This window comes from Boeremia exigua, assembly GCF_020726555.1.
Source record: "Boeremia exigua strain MPI-SDFR-AT-0100 chromosome Unknown C7974scaffold_5, whole genome shotgun sequence".
Taxonomy (NCBI): Eukaryota; Fungi; Ascomycota; class Dothideomycetes; order Pleosporales; family Didymellaceae; genus Boeremia; species Boeremia exigua.
In genome coordinates this window covers 1825696-1842321 of record NW_025763522.1, presented here as the reverse complement: position 1 = coordinate 1842321, position 16626 = coordinate 1825696, and the positions used below count along the sequence as shown (strand labels likewise).

The window sequence follows — 16626 nt, the reverse complement described above, 5'->3', positions numbered from 1 at the left end:
CCGTTCTGTTGAGTGGGGATTCCCGCTTGCTAAAACCCCTAGAGCGACAGCAGAGGACAGACTTAATCAATCGAAAGCTTTCAATTAGCTATCTGGACCGTTACGTCTCGGATGTTTGGGCTACTCGGTCTCCGAGCGCCACACCCGCATCCACACCCGCATCCACACCCGCACTTTTGTCCGCGCAGGGTGCAGTAGCGTATGGGGATCATCCCAGCACATCCCAACACACCGCAGCACACTGCAGCTCACCCTGGGTTGACAACGGGTCTTGTCGCAAGTAAAGGTTTATCTTGAACAATGAACCAGTCGCTATGCCGCGCCGTACCGTGCCCTAGATATGCCCTGAGCTACGATACAGGTCTGGTTCACCATACCTTGACGCCTCAGTGCTGCCAGTAGCCTTGGACGTCAGTGTTTGCCTGTGATGTGACAAAAGCCCCCTGGTAAATTGCGACGATCACACCTGCGCTTACGCCAAGCACCTCGAATGACGCGTTGTAGGTCACTGTAGCTCACGAAGCCAACGAAGACGGTGCGCTGTGGGTGCGCCCTTGCCAGCAACTCCTGTAGCTAGTCCTCTTGCCTTGCGAGTGAATGTACCTGGGGAGCTGTCCCAGATCTTGAGCTTGGACGTCGGGGCCAAAGAGCTGTTGTTAGGTACCTAATGTATTGCATGGCTTGGAGACGGCCCTTCCTGTGTCTTCACGAGGATCCTACGCGCGATTCCATACGGCCCAAGAAGCAGATACAAGGATAAGGCACGAATACGAATGAGTGCGGATACGACCTGCCCCACAACTGCCTCCCGAAGAGCCGCAGTGGGGATTCGTATTCTCGCTCGTTCATGCTCTCCCCTTGTACCAGTAATGCCTGCTACCTAGGCAATCTTGCAGAGACATGCTGCCATCTCAATCCTGATAAGCCTCCCGTAAGAACTCTTCTGACGGTAGGTATTGGAGGTTGAAGACAAGAGAATGTGGGGTGGAATAACGTGTGGGTCGCGCATGGTTTTGCGCTTGTGCGCTGCCTCGGATCTGGAAAGGCAGCGTTCCGGCTGAACTGGTAAATGTGTATCATATTAATTATCTGTGAAGGGATCGAGAAGCCAAGAGCGTATTCAGGTGATCGATGTATTGGACCACGGATCTATATAGGGAGCGTAACTTGTGGAGAAACGTTCCTCCAGCTCCTAGAGCGGCTGAGTCATGTGCCACGTGCTTGATAACTTGAGATGCTCTTCTGAGTGCCACCGTGCTGATGGAGGCGCTCCTGAGCTACTCCAAATTCCTCTGAGTGACTCCATCCTACCTCCTCATGCTCTTCCGCGACACTATCTCTGAAGCTTAGAAGTCCGGGCAGCCATGGTCTGGACCGCCAATCTTGCATGTCATACGGCAGAAGTGTTGATGAGAGATCGTGCAATCGCAGCGGAACTGGCAGTTGGACTTGTTCTGGTCCTTGCACGTCTGTATTCACATCAGCATACCGTGTGCGCAATGGGAGTGGGTACTGCACGCACCTTCACGCAGTCATCGACCCTGGCAAAGCAAGTCTCACAGGAAGGAGCGGGCTTGTTGTCAGACCGAGCAATGGCAGTGTTAACGACCAGGGCCAGCATCACGCCGAGGATGATGGTTAGGCGAAGTCCGAGCATCGCGGTGGTTGCGTGATAGTTCGTTTGATTCGAGTTTGTTTGATTCGAGTTTGTTTGATTCGAGTTTGTTTGATTCGAGTTTGTTTGACTCGATGGGTTGGAATGTGTTGAGATAAAGGAGAGTAGAAGAGGTACGATATACAAGAACGCCTGCTGCCTGCTTGCTAAGCGAGTAGACGGGTGAAGGTGAGGGTGAGACTGACGTTTCGGTTATGTAATACACTCCGTTTGCTCTCAAAAGCAGGCAAGTCTGGACACTAAAGACTGTCGCCAATGAATGTTCGGCATAGGGATGAAAGGCTGTAAGAGCAAGTCAACGTCACTACGGAAGCTCTACATCTTCTCATACACGAATCAACGCTCTGACTCCTTACTGATGCATTTGGTTATCTCAGTGCGCGCAACTTATTTACCGCTGGACAGTATTCTACGATTAGGAGAGAGACAGTTGAGTTAGCTCGACACCAGGCTGTCGGCTCCAGATCTCTCTTCTATACCGCAGCGACGGTCGAGTATCACAAGAGTGTCTTCTGTGTAAGCATCGATCTAGTACACCGAGTATGCGGAATATAGCTAAAAGGGATCTAACCCTACGATCTGTACATCTGTTACCCCTTGGTATCCTGTGATCTTCAGTACGACTGGTTTGTTACACGATCGAGATACATGGATTCGAGTCTTCTCGTCTAGATAACGGACTGGATCTGATGAAGGGGCTACAAGTGTACGATACTGAAAGAGGTCGACACTCTAGTCTTGGTAAAATTGGATTTCCGCCGGAAAAGCTGGTCTACATCTGAGTCCACAGGCTTCGCACAAATGGCATGGCGTCGACTTCTTGATCTCTATCAAGAACTAAAAAGAGCACGTTGCATGTTCGTTTACGCGCTCAATATATCTACGTTCATATAAAGGCATTCAAGCTTTACTGTTGCGAGACGATGCATGCAGTTGTCATGATTCACAGGGGAAACCCGTTGATCGCAACGAGATTTTAACATAGAGAGTGGGCGTCTCCTGTAAGCTGTTCTTGCGCGATTTCACGCAGATTTGCAGCAGAGGGTACCGAGAAGAGAAAACTGTTGAGGTATGACCCTGTCCTGAGCCACTTCAACTCCTACAAATGGCAACTCGAGTATTGTCGAACTCTTTTAGGGCTGATGCTTCACGAACCAAGCCCTGGACGGCGAACTTTGCCTTCTGTGAAGGTTAGTCTTCACTACACTCGGTGTAGGGTAGTCATTGGTTCTAAATGGTGTCAAATCGCCCTGCGTTGTGCAATGCAAAATTCGGAGAGAGTGAAAGGGTCTTGAAATATTTTCATACAACAAGATTAAGCGCGACTGATGGTGCTCGGTCCCTGAACCGCGCCTTCCCTACACATGTATCTTGGCCTCGTCCACAACCTTCCGAACATCCTCACACTTTCTCTCCAGCCAGAAACTTCGCCAACATGTCGTGGACACGCTTGCCCACACGGGTGCGGCTCGAGATCCTTCAACATCACCTTCGCTCGACTGAAGCCATCGATCGCTCTACGCATCTCGACAACCTCGTTTGGGGAGATTTGGAAGTACTCATCAGTACTCAGAACATGCAGCTGGTGCAACTGTCTCTCGAAGCGTGTAAGTCCAGTGGCCTGCGCGGTATATATCTCAGCAACTTAACGAGAATTCCAGACTACACCTCCAACACATTCGTTGTCAAGCCAGAAACAGTATACAAACGCCTTCTTCAGACGAAGGTCTTCCGGCCTCGCACAAAGCATGCTCTCATGATGAAGCGACTTATCGATGAGACAGCTCCACCAGCACCAGTGACCAAGGTCTCTATGTCGCGAGCAGACTCGGGTGTCTGCCTCCAAGACTCGGCTTTCCAGAGCGATGAAGATGAACTGGACGAGCTGAACTCCATGCAAGGCTCAACGTCGGAAGAGTCAGCTCCTGACGAAGGTCCAGCTTCGCACGGCTTGTATTGGGCGATGCACCGCACGGCGCTGAACAGATCGGCTAGGCTGAACCGGTTGCTTGAGAAACGATGCAGCTAGTGGGTTGAGTGCGTTTTCTGCGGATCAGATGTGATTGAGTGAAGGTAATACTAGCTTGACGTAGCCAAACATGACTTTAGACCGAGATACCTTTACTTCAATTCTACTATCGCACACCTGCCACATCCTCAACACTGCAAATTGCCCAACATGTTCCAGCAGTGGCCAGACTTTCCTATAGAGCTAAAGCTCGAAGTCCTCCAGCACGCACTGCACGAGGAGTCTCCGATCGCGCATTCACGCCATGTCGAGAACCTTCACACTGGCCAGCTAAGTTCTCTCATCGGCACGCGCAACAAAGAGCTCACACAGCTCGCCATCGATACCTGTCCGTCTTCCGAAGTCTTGTTCACGCCTTTGCTAACACCCCTGCTAGACTATAAATCAAACACGTTCACCATCACTCCGAACATCCTGTCGACCGGCATCAGAACCGGTGGCCGCGTATCTGAAGCCCGTGTCTCCATGTTCCGACCCCGCGTCCAACAAGCCCGACTTATACAACGCCTGGTTGTCGAATTGACCACATGTCTCAAGCAGCAGTTGACTCACCGGTGGTTTAACTACAGAGAGCTTGAGCCCGGCCGTATGTTCCTCCACCAGAGCAGTCTGTGGAACTTCATGTTTCGCCTCGACGAGCGCCGGAGGGGTGAACGATATTTCCAGTACATGCGCGAAGACGGCGGGGTTAAGAAACGAACTGAATGGCAGCGCACGTTCACCTCGCTGAAGAGCTTGGTGCTCCATGTCCGTTTGGGGCAACGCTACACATCATGGGACTTCTTGAAAGATATATGTCAGTGTCACATGCTGAATGATACGATTCAGATCCTTGCGTACGGGACGGCGGATATCAAAGCCAAGGATGTGGCTGTGGTGGTGGACATAGAAGGTTGTCAGAGTGGCATCTGTCAAGTGGAGATTGCCGAAGTGCTGCAAGGTATCCTGACTGGGAACGAAACTGAGTTGGGAGCTTGACGATGGGAGGCCTTGGAAGACGAAGAAACGGATTCCTCAGGCAAGCACAGGGGCGTGATCATCTTCACAGTCTACCTGCGTCTCTCTCAATTGGCGGAGGATTTGACACCTAACTACCTCAGGGAAGGCCTCCCGCCGAACCTGGGGTACTACCACCGGGAACTGTGAACTGGAAGATCCCGAGGATCACCTCCGTATCCCTGATCTCACATGTTTGACGAGCCCCTCGGGAGGCGAGTTTCTTTCAGTCACCACTCAATAGGCCTGGATCTTATCCAAATCAAATCAAATCAAATCAATACTACCTACGTCTCACCTCCAATGAGTTCTACTGACAACCTTGCAGTTCAATCAACACTGGACAATAAGAGCAGCTCAGCACACCAAGTTTGGGACTTCGTAACGACGAGCAAGACGTAGGAAACGAGGGAAGCAGCGAGCACACGAACAATCCAGTCACATGTCTGGTAGTCCATCTAAAACACGCTGATTCGAACATGCTGTATTTGCAATCCCTAGCGGGTCTATGTAATGCCACGCTTGAACGCTGCCTGCGCTTCAACTATGTAACCAGAAATGAATCTCCATGTTTTCCGTATCTACCGTGGAGCGTCTATGTGATGCCAGTATGCGATAATAATGTCCAACGCTGCCGTGAAACGCCTGAGGCCTAGGCCGGCCCTTCCCTAACATACAATTATAAGAATCGTAGATGCAATACGCGACTTGCGGTCTCGTAATCCAAGTCGTTTGAGCTGCCGTCATGATGTTGGTTTTTGTGCTCGGTGTTGATCGCGAGTGGAGCGTAGGTGCCGACAGTCGCGGTCGTGTCTCGGCGAGCAGGTTATGTATGTGGTGTTGAATGAACAGTTTTTCCGGGTCTCGTTTCAGCCGCGGGAGGGTTGGGATCCTGCCCAGACCTGCGTGATGGCTGCTGTGCAACGCGCTCTCTGGCGCAAAGTCTGTACGTCCGGGATGATGTGTCTGACCGAGCGCGCAGCTCGTCTAAAAGCCTTCGTCCTTTTGATTTTTGACGCCCTCCTTCTTTCGAGTCTCCTTCTCCTCTTCTGTTAATTCGACCAATTCTGCGCCTTCCAGCTTGAAGCCCTTCGCATCGACGATGTGTTCGCTCGCCGTCGACATATACAGCTGATGGAGTCTGGGTAAAAAGGACTGCATGACCGTCTCCGCCAGATTCTTAGCAACGAGGTTCTTGTCGACCCAGAAGTGCCTGACGAAGACGCCCTTGCATCCACCACGGCTCTCGGCCTCGGGCGCGCCATTCGCCTCGACGCAGGGGAGAACACGAATGTCGTCTGGCCGATCGTAATCATAGCGCAGATAGTTGCCAAAAGCAGCCTGCTCGTGCGCCCAGTCCTGCTTCCACCGTGCGCAGCCCTTGTATTTTGTCTCGGACGGGCACTCGGCCCAGGCCTTGTACATCTCTTGCGTGCGCGGGCTCTGGCGGGCGATGACGAAGCCGGTGTTGAGATAGCGGTTGCCCTTAGCATCGTAGTTCTGCGGCTCGTTGGGATCGATGGACATCATGGCAAGGGTGTCGTCGGTCATGTTCCAGTAGTTCAACAGCCACTCGAGCGGCAGATGCGGGTAGTGGAACATGACGTCTGAGTCCATGAAGACGATGTAGTCGTGCGTCTTAAGAGCCTCCTTCATCAGGGGCACTTTGACCCAGGTGCCCCAACGATCGACGTAGTCTGGTGCGCGGATGAAACGGTAGTCGTAGCCATGGATGGCGGCTGTCGTATGTCAGCTGTGCATAGCAGTGAGAAACTGGTACTGCCTACCGAACATGTAATGGCTGAGCATGCCTGCAGCGAGAGGCCGCATGCCCTTCCATTTCAGTTCCTTGCTCATGAGCTGGCCCTCACCAGTGAGCGGCCTGCTGTCGATGTCCAAGATAAGCACCTTCTTTCCCAGCTTCTTTGTAAACTTCGGTGTGTCATGTAGGTGGTACACATCGCCGTCTTCGTCGGTGAAGTTCGCGGCGTCGACCGGATGTAGGATGGGGCCGTAGAGAGCTTTAATAATGGCGGACGTGGAAAGATCATCTTCGCCGAGCGGTGACGTGTGCGTGGATGGGAAGCTGTTGACAGACTGCAATTAGCTTGTGCGTATAGACCGCCGGGACGCTGCCTACTTCAATTGGGTTTCTGTCGCGCTGTTCGGTGTATATGTGAAGCTCGAGCTGTAGATGACGAGCAGCAGCACAATCGGTATCGCGATAAAGAGTGGCCGCCGCCAGCGACCCTGCCCCATGGTCGCCAACGAATGGTACGAGTAGTCCCCCATACTGTGGTACTGTGCGGGGCGATATAATGACAGGCCGGTTCGAGAGAGCGTCTTCGGGCAGCGCAGGCTGTGATTCGCTACCGTTGGAGTTGACGGATAAAGTGTAGGCGGGCTTGCATCTGCGTGCGCCTCAAGTGAACACCTGACAACGCGAGCAAGTGACGGTGGGATTGGCAAGCAATTGTAGGGATCAAGGGGTATACAGCGAAGAGAAAGAGAAAGAGCGAAGAGCAGCTGCAGGTGCAGCCGGCGCAACAAGTGTCAAAGCCACCCTCCTGGATGTTTCCTCGAGCCTTAGATCGACAGGGATCTGCTGCCGTTATGATGACGATACGCGTCTTCGGGCAAAGCGGCCGTTTTAACGCCGCTAAGTGCCGCCCCGGCCGCCTCAACTGAGCACCTTCTCGGCTTGAGGCTGAAGGCTAGCGACAGTAACTTGCACGCCAAACCGTTGCTGTGACACCTGCGAAGATTGCTAATATTTTGGGCCAGGATTGGAGCATCTGCATCACCGACGACCAAGCTTTTCGGTACAAACAGAGTGTGCCCGCCTAGCCCGTCAGCCGCCCTCGTAACGGGCTAAATTTATACCTGGCATGATCCGATCGACGCGTAATCCTCCGCAACAACACCTGAAACATCTGCCTCGTCACAACCAGCGACTAGGCGTGTCGCATTGCAACACGCTGTGAACGAGATCATGAACGCGCTCGAGGAACGCGCTCCAAGAAGACGCTACTTTGCTTGAGGGCCGCAGTTCCATGCCTTTGCGACACAGATGCCGCATCCAGTCAGCCACGGTCGTATTTGCAATACCCTCGTATAGAACGAGACTAAGGGATATTCAGTAGCTTCGTCGTAAATGTAATATCCCAACGATCGTCGTGTGTAAGATGATCAGGCTCGGTTCAAGGGTGTGTAAATTTACTTGCAACAGTACATGCTTGTAATGCCTTCTAGCCGAACCTTACAAAAGGCTGAGCAACTCAAAATCCTTTGCGATACCAGGGCTCTGCCTGGCGCATTTCTCGATGAGTACCATCATTATTTGCACCCACTCTTGCCAGCCTTCAGGTAACGTCTCTCTCAGCTTTGCGTCTGATGACCGCGCAACGGCGTGGAACAGCAGCACCTGTCCGAAACACTGACAGCACCAACCGAATTTGATCGGTAAGGCTGATAGCATCTGTGTGCAGAGACCCATTGTGGTTGGCCAGAACATACCGCCCCGAAGCCCCTCTCGTACTTCCCGATACTCCGCGTCGTTGGTGTATTCCGGCGCGTGTAACGCTTTGTACAAGAACGGTCGACCAATATGGAACTTCGCAACAAGATAGCGACTGCGCAACATAGCCTTCGCAATGACATGCGCAGGACTGGGTGAGTTGTCAGCGCTTTCGCTGTCCACAAATTGTAGAGTTGGTGGTAAGTTTGCGCGCCATTGCTCGAGCTGATGGTGCATTTCGGCCGTGATGCCAGCGCCCGGGAAGGCCTCCTTCGCGGCATAGTAGTATATGTTCTGCTTGACTCGGGTAAGGATAATCCTGTGTGCCGCCTGAGCAAGAAAGTGGAAGTTGAACAACGACTCGTCTTCGTCCGTAACGAGTCCAGAGATGGACGTCTTCGGTCGAGGGCAGGGCGTGAACTTCGGCAGGGGTATGTCAGGCTCAAACTCGAGGAGTCCACTGTGAGGTAAGGTATCCAGCTCCTGTGTAATTACAGTCTCGTACATCAGTGTGTTCCAGAATAACCGAGAGAATATGTCTCCCTCCCACTCATCAAAGTCGATGGCCTCCGAACGCGTAAGGATGCTTGTACAACACAAGGCTGCTCTGTTCACAGTCGTCCACGAGTCCATTGGTCGTAGAGTCTGCGCGTAGTACAGCGTGGAGAGCATGTAGTACTGCCCCGCTTGCAACCCATTCTGTGTCATGAGAAAGCCAAACCGCTTCCGGGCTTCGTTAAAAAACTTCAGCCCTGGCTCATCGTCCACAACGAGCTCATACCAGTCTGGACGAACGAAGCCACCGCCGTTGGCGCCGAATCGCGACGGCAAAGCGAAATTTCCCTCCTCGTGTGCCTTTACTGCAAGACAGCCCAAGGCGAGTACTACTAGCACCAGGCACGATGCAATATCAGGTCCAAAGTCCGTCTCTACAGCCGCGCCGAGAGTGTTCGAGTAGAAATGAAACTTGTCAAGAATGGGTGAATTGCGATGAAACACAGCAAAGTAAGCATCGGCAATTCCCTTCACGACAGACTGCGGTAAGTCCATCAGCCACGAGTCTGGGTGCGTGCCGATTGGCCGATTAATGTGTATCGGCAATGGCGCTCGGTGACTTTCAATGTCGGCAACGTAGTCCTGAGGCAATTCCCCACATGCTGCAACAAACTCCGAGGGCAAGATTTGCTTGACTGCAGGCCAGACGGTGACTCGATGCTGGCTGAACGAAAGCGGTACCTTCATCTGCGCATCCGGTGCCGCGTATGGGCTTTTGCCTGGTGTCGGCGCAGCCTGTGGCGACATAGCTGATTCGTGGACGCTCAGTCGATCATGACGTGGCACAAGCGGCCCCTGTGCATCGTTTCTTGGACTTGGCTGCGAGAGAGTCGACATTGGAGAACGATGGTCCAAGGCCTGCGGTATCGGCGTCGGCGCCGAAGGGGTGTTCTTTGAAGCATTCACCACAGCCGTCAAGTCTTCAATCTTGGCTTCGAGCCGACGAATAGCATTAATGGCTACTGTCATCGACTGGTCCTTCTTCGTGGCACGAGGTGTTTGATAGGTACACTCCAGGTTCAAAGTTCGACAATAACCACACTTTGGTCGGTCTTCGTCACATCGTGTCTTCCTGGATCGACATATATCGCACGCCTAAAGAGATCAGCAAAGCGACTGCTTGGAACGAAAAGTCACCCTACCAGAGTAGCCATGAAGAATCGCGGCTTCTTCAGCGATGATTCTTCGCCATCCTCGTGACTCCCGTCGCCATCAGCATCGTGGGAAGTGTGCCGACCGGAAGGTGCTGCATACGGCGAGGCGGCTATACTGTCGTGAGGCCTTTTGGTCATGGCATTGTCAATGCCTTCGTCCGATAGCTCATTAGAGGTGAGAGAGGTTTGGACTGCTCTGCGGTGACTTACTGGCCTGGCGTCGCTTGCGGGGCGACCAACCGCATCCGGGCCGAAGCACGTGCATCGCAACGTCGACTTCAACACCACAGCTCCATCACCGAAAGCGTTCTGACCAAAGCTCGGCAGCCCAAGCCTACATGTGGCTTTGCAGCTGGTCGTGTGTAGTACGTACAGGTCGATCGGACGCTCATGCAAGCAAGCCAGCTACGTACACATTTGACTCGTCTCACCTCAACACAGGCAAACGCCCTGCTGCAGAGGAACCACGCTGCAGTCCTGCAGTCATAGAAGCCCAGGTATAAAATCAGTAATAACTAGCACGGCTCTCGTATATAAACTCCCTTTTTTGGGTGAAGCCACGACTCTCATAATATGAGCAGTCTATGTCTGCCTCTCTAGTACTTCACGGTCTTTCAACGTGTACTGACCATCCCCAGGCATGTTGAGTTTACCTCAAACTCGAAACTTCTATCTCACAGTCCTTTGGTGTCTACATTTGACCTGGCCGTCCTCGTGCAGAGCGCGAAATATGGCGCCAGTCGCCCATGTCACCAGATTATGTCATCACAGCAACAGCCACCGCATCTTGTGTACACATGAATAGACACCCCTATCCATTCAGAATACGCGAATGGTTCAAACCTCTCGCAGATTCCTACCTATTCGATGAGGAGTCAAACGCAATACCCTCCACATAGGACAATTGCGAACGATTCTTGCGATACCTTGCACACCAAGTCACCACTGCAAACAAAACGCGTAGTGTACACAAGGCTACCGCTGTACTCTCTGCGTTGATTGATCTCTCTGCAGTCATCTCGTTCGCATGCTGGATCTGGCCAGAATCAGCGCTGCTACCTGCTCACCCGACAATCCGTTGGGGACAACAGGCTTGTCGCCCCCGCAACGCCACGTTCGAGTTGCTCAAAGTCAAGTCATGCACGGTGCTCGCCAAGTGGAGCTTCCGACAGCCTTGGACCCACGATCCCGGCTACCCGCTTGCGTGATCAGGGCAGCGCGATGAAGATGAAGGGCCCCCGACACAGTGCATGCTGTCGGGTCTCCCTTGGCTTCACGATCACTCCTAGCTGTGCCAATCGGAGGTCGAGCGCTGCAGCCACGAGGACAGGAAAGCAGTGCGGAACCGGCTAGACAGGGGACTCCCCTTCCACGACCGTCGGCGCCAGTGGCTGTGACGAATCACGATGCGCCTCCCTTAGCCTGAGTCTTGCGTTCACTACCCTACAGGCCTCGAAATGGCAAGATGACTGCACTCCGACATCCATTCAACTCACGATGAGAGTACCATGCTCGGTGGGCTGGGAGCGCACTGCTACAGAGGCTCCCTACTTAAGGGAGGCTCAGCCCCGTCTTCAGCTTTCCCAGCTCTCGATTACTCTTCTGTTTTCAACTCCTGATCCAGCAAGATTTTCCTATCTCGTTCCACTACCTCCATCAAGATGAGTGCTCAGTCGGACACCCCGACCCCAGCTTCAATGCAACAGGTCGTTGAGATTCCGGCCGTTGTGTCAGCTCTTGGCCCTCACCTGTCGCGTCTTCCTGATGAGCTCCTCTACCAGATCTTCAAGTTCCTTGTCCTGACTTTGTTCCCCGCGAAGTCAAGGTTCAACAAAGCCATCAATCCAGACACCTTCAAGATCCTCAACCAACACTCTGCAATCAACAGGATTCGCAACGTCTCCATCGACTTCACCGGCTTCTTCATGGAGGCTTTCTACGAGAACTTCCACTTCGTCTTCGCCAAGCATAGCAAGTACCACGAGGAAAATGAGTACCTCACCTCCATCCCTCCTCCAATTCCCCGTCGCGATCTGCGCCACCACTTGCGCTCCATGCGCGTCGAGATCACGCTGGAGAACTACTTCTGGACCGAGGAGCCCGGCCTGCCAAAAACGCCCGTAAACCAGTTCGGCCGCAAAATCCGCAAGGTCACGACCGGCGCTCAGATGCTCGAGTTCTGCCCTTCCGCGCGCTTTCTTCTTCACCTGACCAACCCCGACACGGGCTTCTCTCGCCTGCGCCTCCTCGACCTCCACATCCGCACCAACTTCGCCCACTTCCCCGCCGACGCCGACTTCTTCCGCGCCCTGGACGAGGTCAACTTCGTCGTCTCGGCGGACGAGATCAAGCTGACTGTGACCAAGAAGGATGAGGTTGCGCTCAAGCCGGAGCTGGAGGCGGAGGTGAGGAAGATGATTGTTGTTGTTCGCAGGTAGGGGTGTGCTGCTGGCTTGTGGTTAGCACCCTCAAATAACATGTACATCGTGTGCTTTGGCCGTGTGGCCACAAGATAGGATTCTACATGTTGTTGCAGAACAACAACGTCAATACCATGGTTTCACTTGAGTTGTCATATGATCCTTGATAGTTACGTGATCTCATTGCATCAATCGTGTGTAGCCAGCATACAGCAGCATCTCGCCCCTAGTAGAGCGCCCTGTGCGCAACAAGAGCCTCCGGGCGCTCCTACGGAATTTCACGGCTCCTCCCCGTTTTCACCCCGCAACATTCTCAACCTCCTTCTTGCCGTCGGCACCTACCACGCCTGCCTCCCTCTGCTTCTCATCCTCTCCAACGTTGCCAAACATCTTCACGATAGCCTCGATAGTTGTGTTGCCGCCGCTGAAAATCAACCCAATATCCCAGCCCTCCTCGCCAGCCTCCTTCTCCACCATCTTCCTGAACTCCTCGTTGTACAGCACGGTAGCCAGGCCGACGACCGCGCTAGGCTCGACGAAGCACTTCATGCGCTCGAGCACGAGGCGCATCGCGTCTTTGATGTTCTGCTCCGTGACTGCGTACAGGCCAGCCACATACTCTTTGTCCGAGATGACCTTCCACGTATGCGGGCCAAGGTTTGTGCGCAGCCCGTCCGCAATGGTGAGCGTCTTAACAGAGGTGATGCGTTCGCCGGCCGCGACACCGCGGCGCGCATCGTCGGCGCCCTCGAACTCCGGCTCGGCGCCGAAGACGCGCGTGGGCGTGCCGTGGAAGTAGATCGCATTGCCGGAGAGCATGCCCCCGCCGCCGCAGGGCGCGATGAGAGCGTCTAGTACCTTGCCTCCTTGCTGCCCGTCTTTGAAGTGGGCGCTGAGCTCCGGCTTCTCCTCCAGCAGCTTCGCGACCTCCTGCTCCATTTCCAGTGCCATGGTGCCCTGACCGATCATGATGTGCGGGTGGTCGTATGGCGGGATCAGGGTCGCGCCAGTGTCTTTCATGACTTCTGCGACGACGGCTTCGCGCTCGGAGGCCGTGGAGCCGGAGAAGTGCATGATGGCGCCCTGCGCGCGGGTGCCAGAGATCTTGCTGGATGTGGAGATGGAGGGCATGACGATGTGGGCGGGGATCGAGAGGATGCGGGCAGCGAGAGCGAGGGCCTGAGCATGATTGCCTATGAGGAGAACGTTAGCATTGTAAGGGCACTCGTGGGTGTTGTGAAGTCGGGACGAGACGCTGGATGCGCCTTCCCCTTTGCGTCACCACATCTGACAGCCGAACAGAGAGCAGACATACCGGAGCTGTGTGTGACCACTCCCTTCTTCCTAACCTCCTCAATTCCCTTCTCCTCGACCAGCCTCAAGACCGCATGAAATGCGCCTCTGACCTTGAATGCCCCGATCTTCTGGAAGTTCTCCGCCTTGAAGAACAACCTGATCTTGGGGTTCGCAGGCTCCTGACCCTCCCATGGTGTTCCCTTCAGTGCTTCCGGGGTTTGTGGCGTCGATGCGAGGTTTGAGAGGGTGGTGTTGGTGAGCACTGGCGTAGAGTGGATGTGTGATTTGATCAGGGTATGCGCAGCGCCGATGGACTCGCGCGTCAATGGCAGGTCTATGGTCGACATTTTGCGGTTTTTGGTGCACCAGTTGGGCGCGGAGATGATGCAATGCGAGCGAATGTCATGGTGGGCCACGCGGTGTTGATGTAGTAGGGCGCGGCGGGGCGAAGGGCGGCGGTTATCGTGGGGTACATGAGGCGGAACAGCTGCCGGTTAGCGCCGGAAAAGCAGCGGTTGGGGCACAGTTGCATTGAGTCACAGAAGACTTAGAAGGAATGTCCTTTCATTTAGGTGCCAGAGACACCACATATTACATCATTAAGTCGTCTCCATCTAATATCCTAGTAGCTGCGCATAGCACCAAGGTCCCTCTTCGCAGTCGAGTTGCCCCTGAGTGTGGTAAATGGCTCAGTGGATGTGAGACTGGGAATACGACCGAGTAGGAACTCAGCCTGCCTGTACGCACTGCTGGGCTGGTACTGGGGAACCATGTGTCCGGACAAAGCCTGGCTGACCCAGGTGAGCTTGCGCTCAGTGTGTGTAGTTCCCATCACGCCCTTAGCGCTCAAGCTGGTCAAGCTCAGGTCATCGTGGTACGGCACGAAGAAGGCGTCCTTGGGAGCTTCCTGGAAACCCTGCAGGCCGCCCCAAGTCATGTTCTGAATGGTCATGAGAGTTCCGTTGTACAAAAGGATGAAGTCGAGCTCGCCATGAACAATGACGAAGCGGTCGAGCTTGTCAGTGATGCGGGGAATGACCTCCCAGCTGGATTGAGCTGATGTGTCGGAGTCAAGAACTCCGTTAGAGCACTCAGCCCATTCCTGAATCGGGGCGTTGATGGCCTTCTGGACAGCAGTGCGGTTGAAGTAGATTTCCTCACCCGCAGGGAGGTAGTCGAACGAGCCGGGGAAGCCAAGCACATCCCAGAGAAGAGGGCAGGTAGTTGCGACTGCGTAGACGTCGAAGCAGGGGTTGGTCAGCATGACAGCGTTGAAGATGTCTCCCCAGATTGCGCACTCGGGCTCCGAGGCATTGTGGGAAGGAGTAGGGAGCTTGCTGACTGGAGGAAACGTCAGGTACTTCTCAATGTACTCTGTGTATCCACACTTGTCGGCGCGGTCATGGATTTCCTTGGTGAAAGTCTCGTTCAGGTTGAACAGCCCAGACCAGCGATCGACGAAAGGAACAGCTGGGATATCCTCAAGCAGAACATCTTCAGCAACACTAGGGTCGTAGATCAGCGCACCCTTGACGTCGTAGAAATCGGTGTTGTTGGCGTTGAGCATGGCATCTGCAATGAAAGGGACGTATCTGTATTCGTTCAGCAAAGCAAATGTGATGAAAGACTAGATTTTTTACGCACCGTCCAGCGTAAGATTCACCCGCAATGTAGACCTTCTTGCCGGTAAGTTCAAAGGTCTCCATGAAGTTCTTCCAAAAGCCAAGGAATTGTGCAGCAACTTCTTCCTGGCTAGTGGCGGTGGGTGTACCCTGGGTGAAACCAGTGCCGACTGGCTGTTCGACCTACAACAAGTCAGAGAGAGTATGCAAGATGGAAATTAAAGGCGCGCACCCAGATCATATGCGTAAGGTTCGCCCAGTTCCAGGGGTTGTAGACTGCGCGAGCTCCGCTGCCATATTGCCAGCTGATGGGACCGTTCTCTTGCAGGAAGCCTTCGAGGGAAGAGCACCCAGGACCACCGTTCAGCCAGATTGTGACCTCATCACCAGCATCCGGATTGTTCGAAGGGAAGAACCAAAAGTATAGCTCAGAAGTCTCGTTGGTCTTGGAGCTGATTGGCAGCAATCCAGCATACGACTCGCCAATGTCGAAGTCGACATCGGGGATGGCACCAGCAGTACCATTAACGGCGAACTCTACAACACTGTTAATATCAGTTTTGAGTAGGGACAGTGATCCTTACTCTTAGCAGCGGGAGCTGTGATGATGGGCATTGTCTCATTCACAGTGTATTGGCGCTTCACATGCTGCACATTGCGAGGGAGCTGTGGCCTAGGAAGATCAAACTTCTTGCCAACAGACCTGCCAGGGTTGCGGGCCGCAACGCTGGTCGCAAGACCACCAATGGCCAAAAGAGAGGTAATGAGCTGCATGTTGGTCGTTCGTGACAATTGACTTTGAAGCTGCTGAAACTACCAACGCGGACGCGCTCGACTTCATATAACTTCGGGCCACAATCAGGTATCGACGTCACTTCGGCGCTTACTCCCGAACTGCGACATTTATCTACGGGTGTACTGCACAGACCTTGACGGGTTGAGTACGGTAAGCTTCATACCGCATTAGGCAGGACATAGTGATACTCCACAAGTCTTCTGCGCCCCAGAGTCATGGGCGTTGAGCTTGTATGTGCTTGCTCTTTTGGACAGCTTGGCGTAGGTATTACTTCAAGCTGATCTCCTGATCTTTGAGACAGGCCGAGAACAACGTTGTCTCATGGACTCGTGCGACAGCAATGTTGATCAGAATCGTGTCGAACCGCGGGCAAAAGCATCTCGAAAAAGCTTCACCAAGCCCCACCACTTTGAAGAGCCGGGCCCACACGCCGAACCCGTTCCCTCCACACCCTTGATCTAGGTTCATTGAGTCTTTGCGATTTGTGTGTTTTGGGAGCGGCCAATCAGCTCAGCCGGGTCTTTGCATCCCAGGCAAAGTTCGTGTACGCTGCGATGCGACTCGCT

The 16626-nt window shown here is 53.8% G+C and overlaps 7 protein-coding genes across 7 annotated transcripts; 3 read left to right on the top strand and 4 right to left on the bottom strand.

The window, feature by feature from the left end:
- Positions 1–3110: 3110 nt before the first annotated feature.
- C7974DRAFT_412529 (uncharacterized protein) lies at positions 3111–3704 on the top strand (the record flags this gene model as incomplete). Its single annotated transcript, XM_046143657.1, has 2 exons — positions 3111–3282; positions 3337–3704. The coding sequence occupies 2 exons, from the start codon at positions 3111–3113 to the stop codon at positions 3702–3704; spliced, it is 540 nt and encodes a 179-aa protein (XP_045998313.1).
- Positions 3705–3854: 150 nt separating this feature from the next.
- C7974DRAFT_412528 (uncharacterized protein) lies at positions 3855–4682 on the top strand (the record flags this gene model as incomplete). The annotated part of the gene is made up of 2 exons (XM_046143656.1): positions 3855–4032; positions 4081–4682. The coding sequence occupies 2 exons, from the start codon at positions 3855–3857 to the stop codon at positions 4680–4682; spliced, it is 780 nt and encodes a 259-aa protein (XP_045998312.1).
- Positions 4683–5567: 885 nt separating this feature from the next.
- On the bottom strand, positions 5568–7131 carry C7974DRAFT_174062 (uncharacterized protein). Its single transcript, XM_046136207.1, has 3 exons — positions 6841–7131; positions 6488–6786; positions 5568–6439 (listed from the first exon to the last, which is right to left on the bottom strand). Exons 1-3 carry the CDS (start codon positions 6990–6992, stop codon positions 5688–5690), a joined length of 1203 nt encoding a protein of 400 aa, XP_045998311.1. The 5' UTR covers positions 6993–7131; the 3' UTR covers positions 5568–5687.
- A 574-nt stretch (positions 7132–7705) lies between these two features.
- C7974DRAFT_174050 (uncharacterized protein) lies at positions 7706–10111 on the bottom strand. The gene is made up of 2 exons (XM_046136206.1): positions 9915–10111; positions 7706–9867 (listed from the first exon to the last, which is right to left on the bottom strand). Exons 1-2 carry the CDS (start codon positions 10062–10064, stop codon positions 7960–7962), a joined length of 2058 nt encoding a protein of 685 aa, XP_045998310.1. The 5' UTR covers positions 10065–10111; the 3' UTR covers positions 7706–7959.
- Positions 10112–11369: 1258 nt separating this feature from the next.
- Positions 11370–12479, top strand: C7974DRAFT_174027 (uncharacterized protein). The gene has a single exon (XM_046136205.1). The coding sequence runs from the start codon at positions 11588–11590 to the stop codon at positions 12362–12364; it is 777 nt and encodes a 258-aa protein (XP_045998309.1). The 5' UTR covers positions 11370–11587; the 3' UTR covers positions 12365–12479.
- Positions 12480–12483: 4 nt separating this feature from the next.
- Positions 12484–14140, bottom strand: C7974DRAFT_392952 (pyridoxal-phosphate dependent enzyme-domain-containing protein). The gene is made up of 2 exons (XM_046141732.1): positions 13662–14140; positions 12484–13539 (listed from the first exon to the last, which is right to left on the bottom strand). Exons 1-2 carry the CDS (start codon positions 13987–13989, stop codon positions 12644–12646), a joined length of 1224 nt encoding a protein of 407 aa, XP_045998308.1. The 5' UTR covers positions 13990–14140; the 3' UTR covers positions 12484–12643.
- Positions 14141–14189: 49 nt separating this feature from the next.
- Positions 14190–16138, bottom strand: C7974DRAFT_392949 (carboxypeptidase cpdS precursor). The gene is made up of 4 exons (XM_046141731.1): positions 15849–16138; positions 15497–15801; positions 15287–15447; positions 14190–15234 (listed from the first exon to the last, which is right to left on the bottom strand). Exons 1-4 carry the CDS (start codon positions 16036–16038, stop codon positions 14265–14267), a joined length of 1626 nt encoding a protein of 541 aa, XP_045998307.1. The 5' UTR covers positions 16039–16138; the 3' UTR covers positions 14190–14264.
- Positions 16139–16626: the final 488 nt, after the last annotated feature.

Bases quoted from the DNA above. Each gene is read 5' to 3' on its own strand.
- C7974DRAFT_174062 (XM_046136207.1), bottom strand. From the start codon at position 6,992: ATGGGGGACTACTCGTACCATTCGTTGGCGACCATGGGGCAGGGTCGC. The intron at 6,787-6,840 runs GTAGGCAGCGTC...GTCTGTCAACAG, and splicing joins GCGACAGAAACCCAATTGAA to CTTCCCATCCACGCACACGT. The intron at 6,440-6,487 runs GTAGGCAGTACC...GACATACGACAG, and splicing joins GCTCAGCCATTACATGTTCG to CCGCCATCCATGGCTACGAC.
- C7974DRAFT_174050 (XM_046136206.1), bottom strand. From the start codon at position 10,064: ATGACCAAAAGGCCTCACGACAGTATAGCCGCCTCGCCGTATGCAGCA. The intron at 9,868-9,914 runs GTAGGGTGACTT...TGATCTCTTTAG, and splicing joins GATTCTTCATGGCTACTCTG to GCGTGCGATATATGTCGATC.
- C7974DRAFT_174027 (XM_046136205.1), top strand. From the start codon at position 11,588: ATGAGTGCTCAGTCGGACACCCCGACCCCAGCTTCAATGCAACAGGTC.
- C7974DRAFT_392952 (XM_046141732.1), bottom strand. From the start codon at position 13,989: ATGTCGACCATAGACCTGCCATTGACGCGCGAGTCCATCGGCGCTGCG. The intron at 13,540-13,661 runs GTATGTCTGCTC...TTCTCCTCATAG, and splicing joins AGTGGTCACACACAGCTCCG to GCAATCATGCTCAGGCCCTC.
- C7974DRAFT_392949 (XM_046141731.1), bottom strand. From the start codon at position 16,038: ATGCAGCTCATTACCTCTCTTTTGGCCATTGGTGGTCTTGCGACCAGC. The intron at 15,802-15,848 runs GTAAGGATCACT...ACAGTGTTGTAG, and splicing joins CACAGCTCCCGCTGCTAAGA to AGTTCGCCGTTAATGGTACT. The intron at 15,448-15,496 runs GTGCGCGCCTTT...GACTTGTTGTAG, and splicing joins ACCTTACGCATATGATCTGG to GTCGAACAGCCAGTCGGCAC.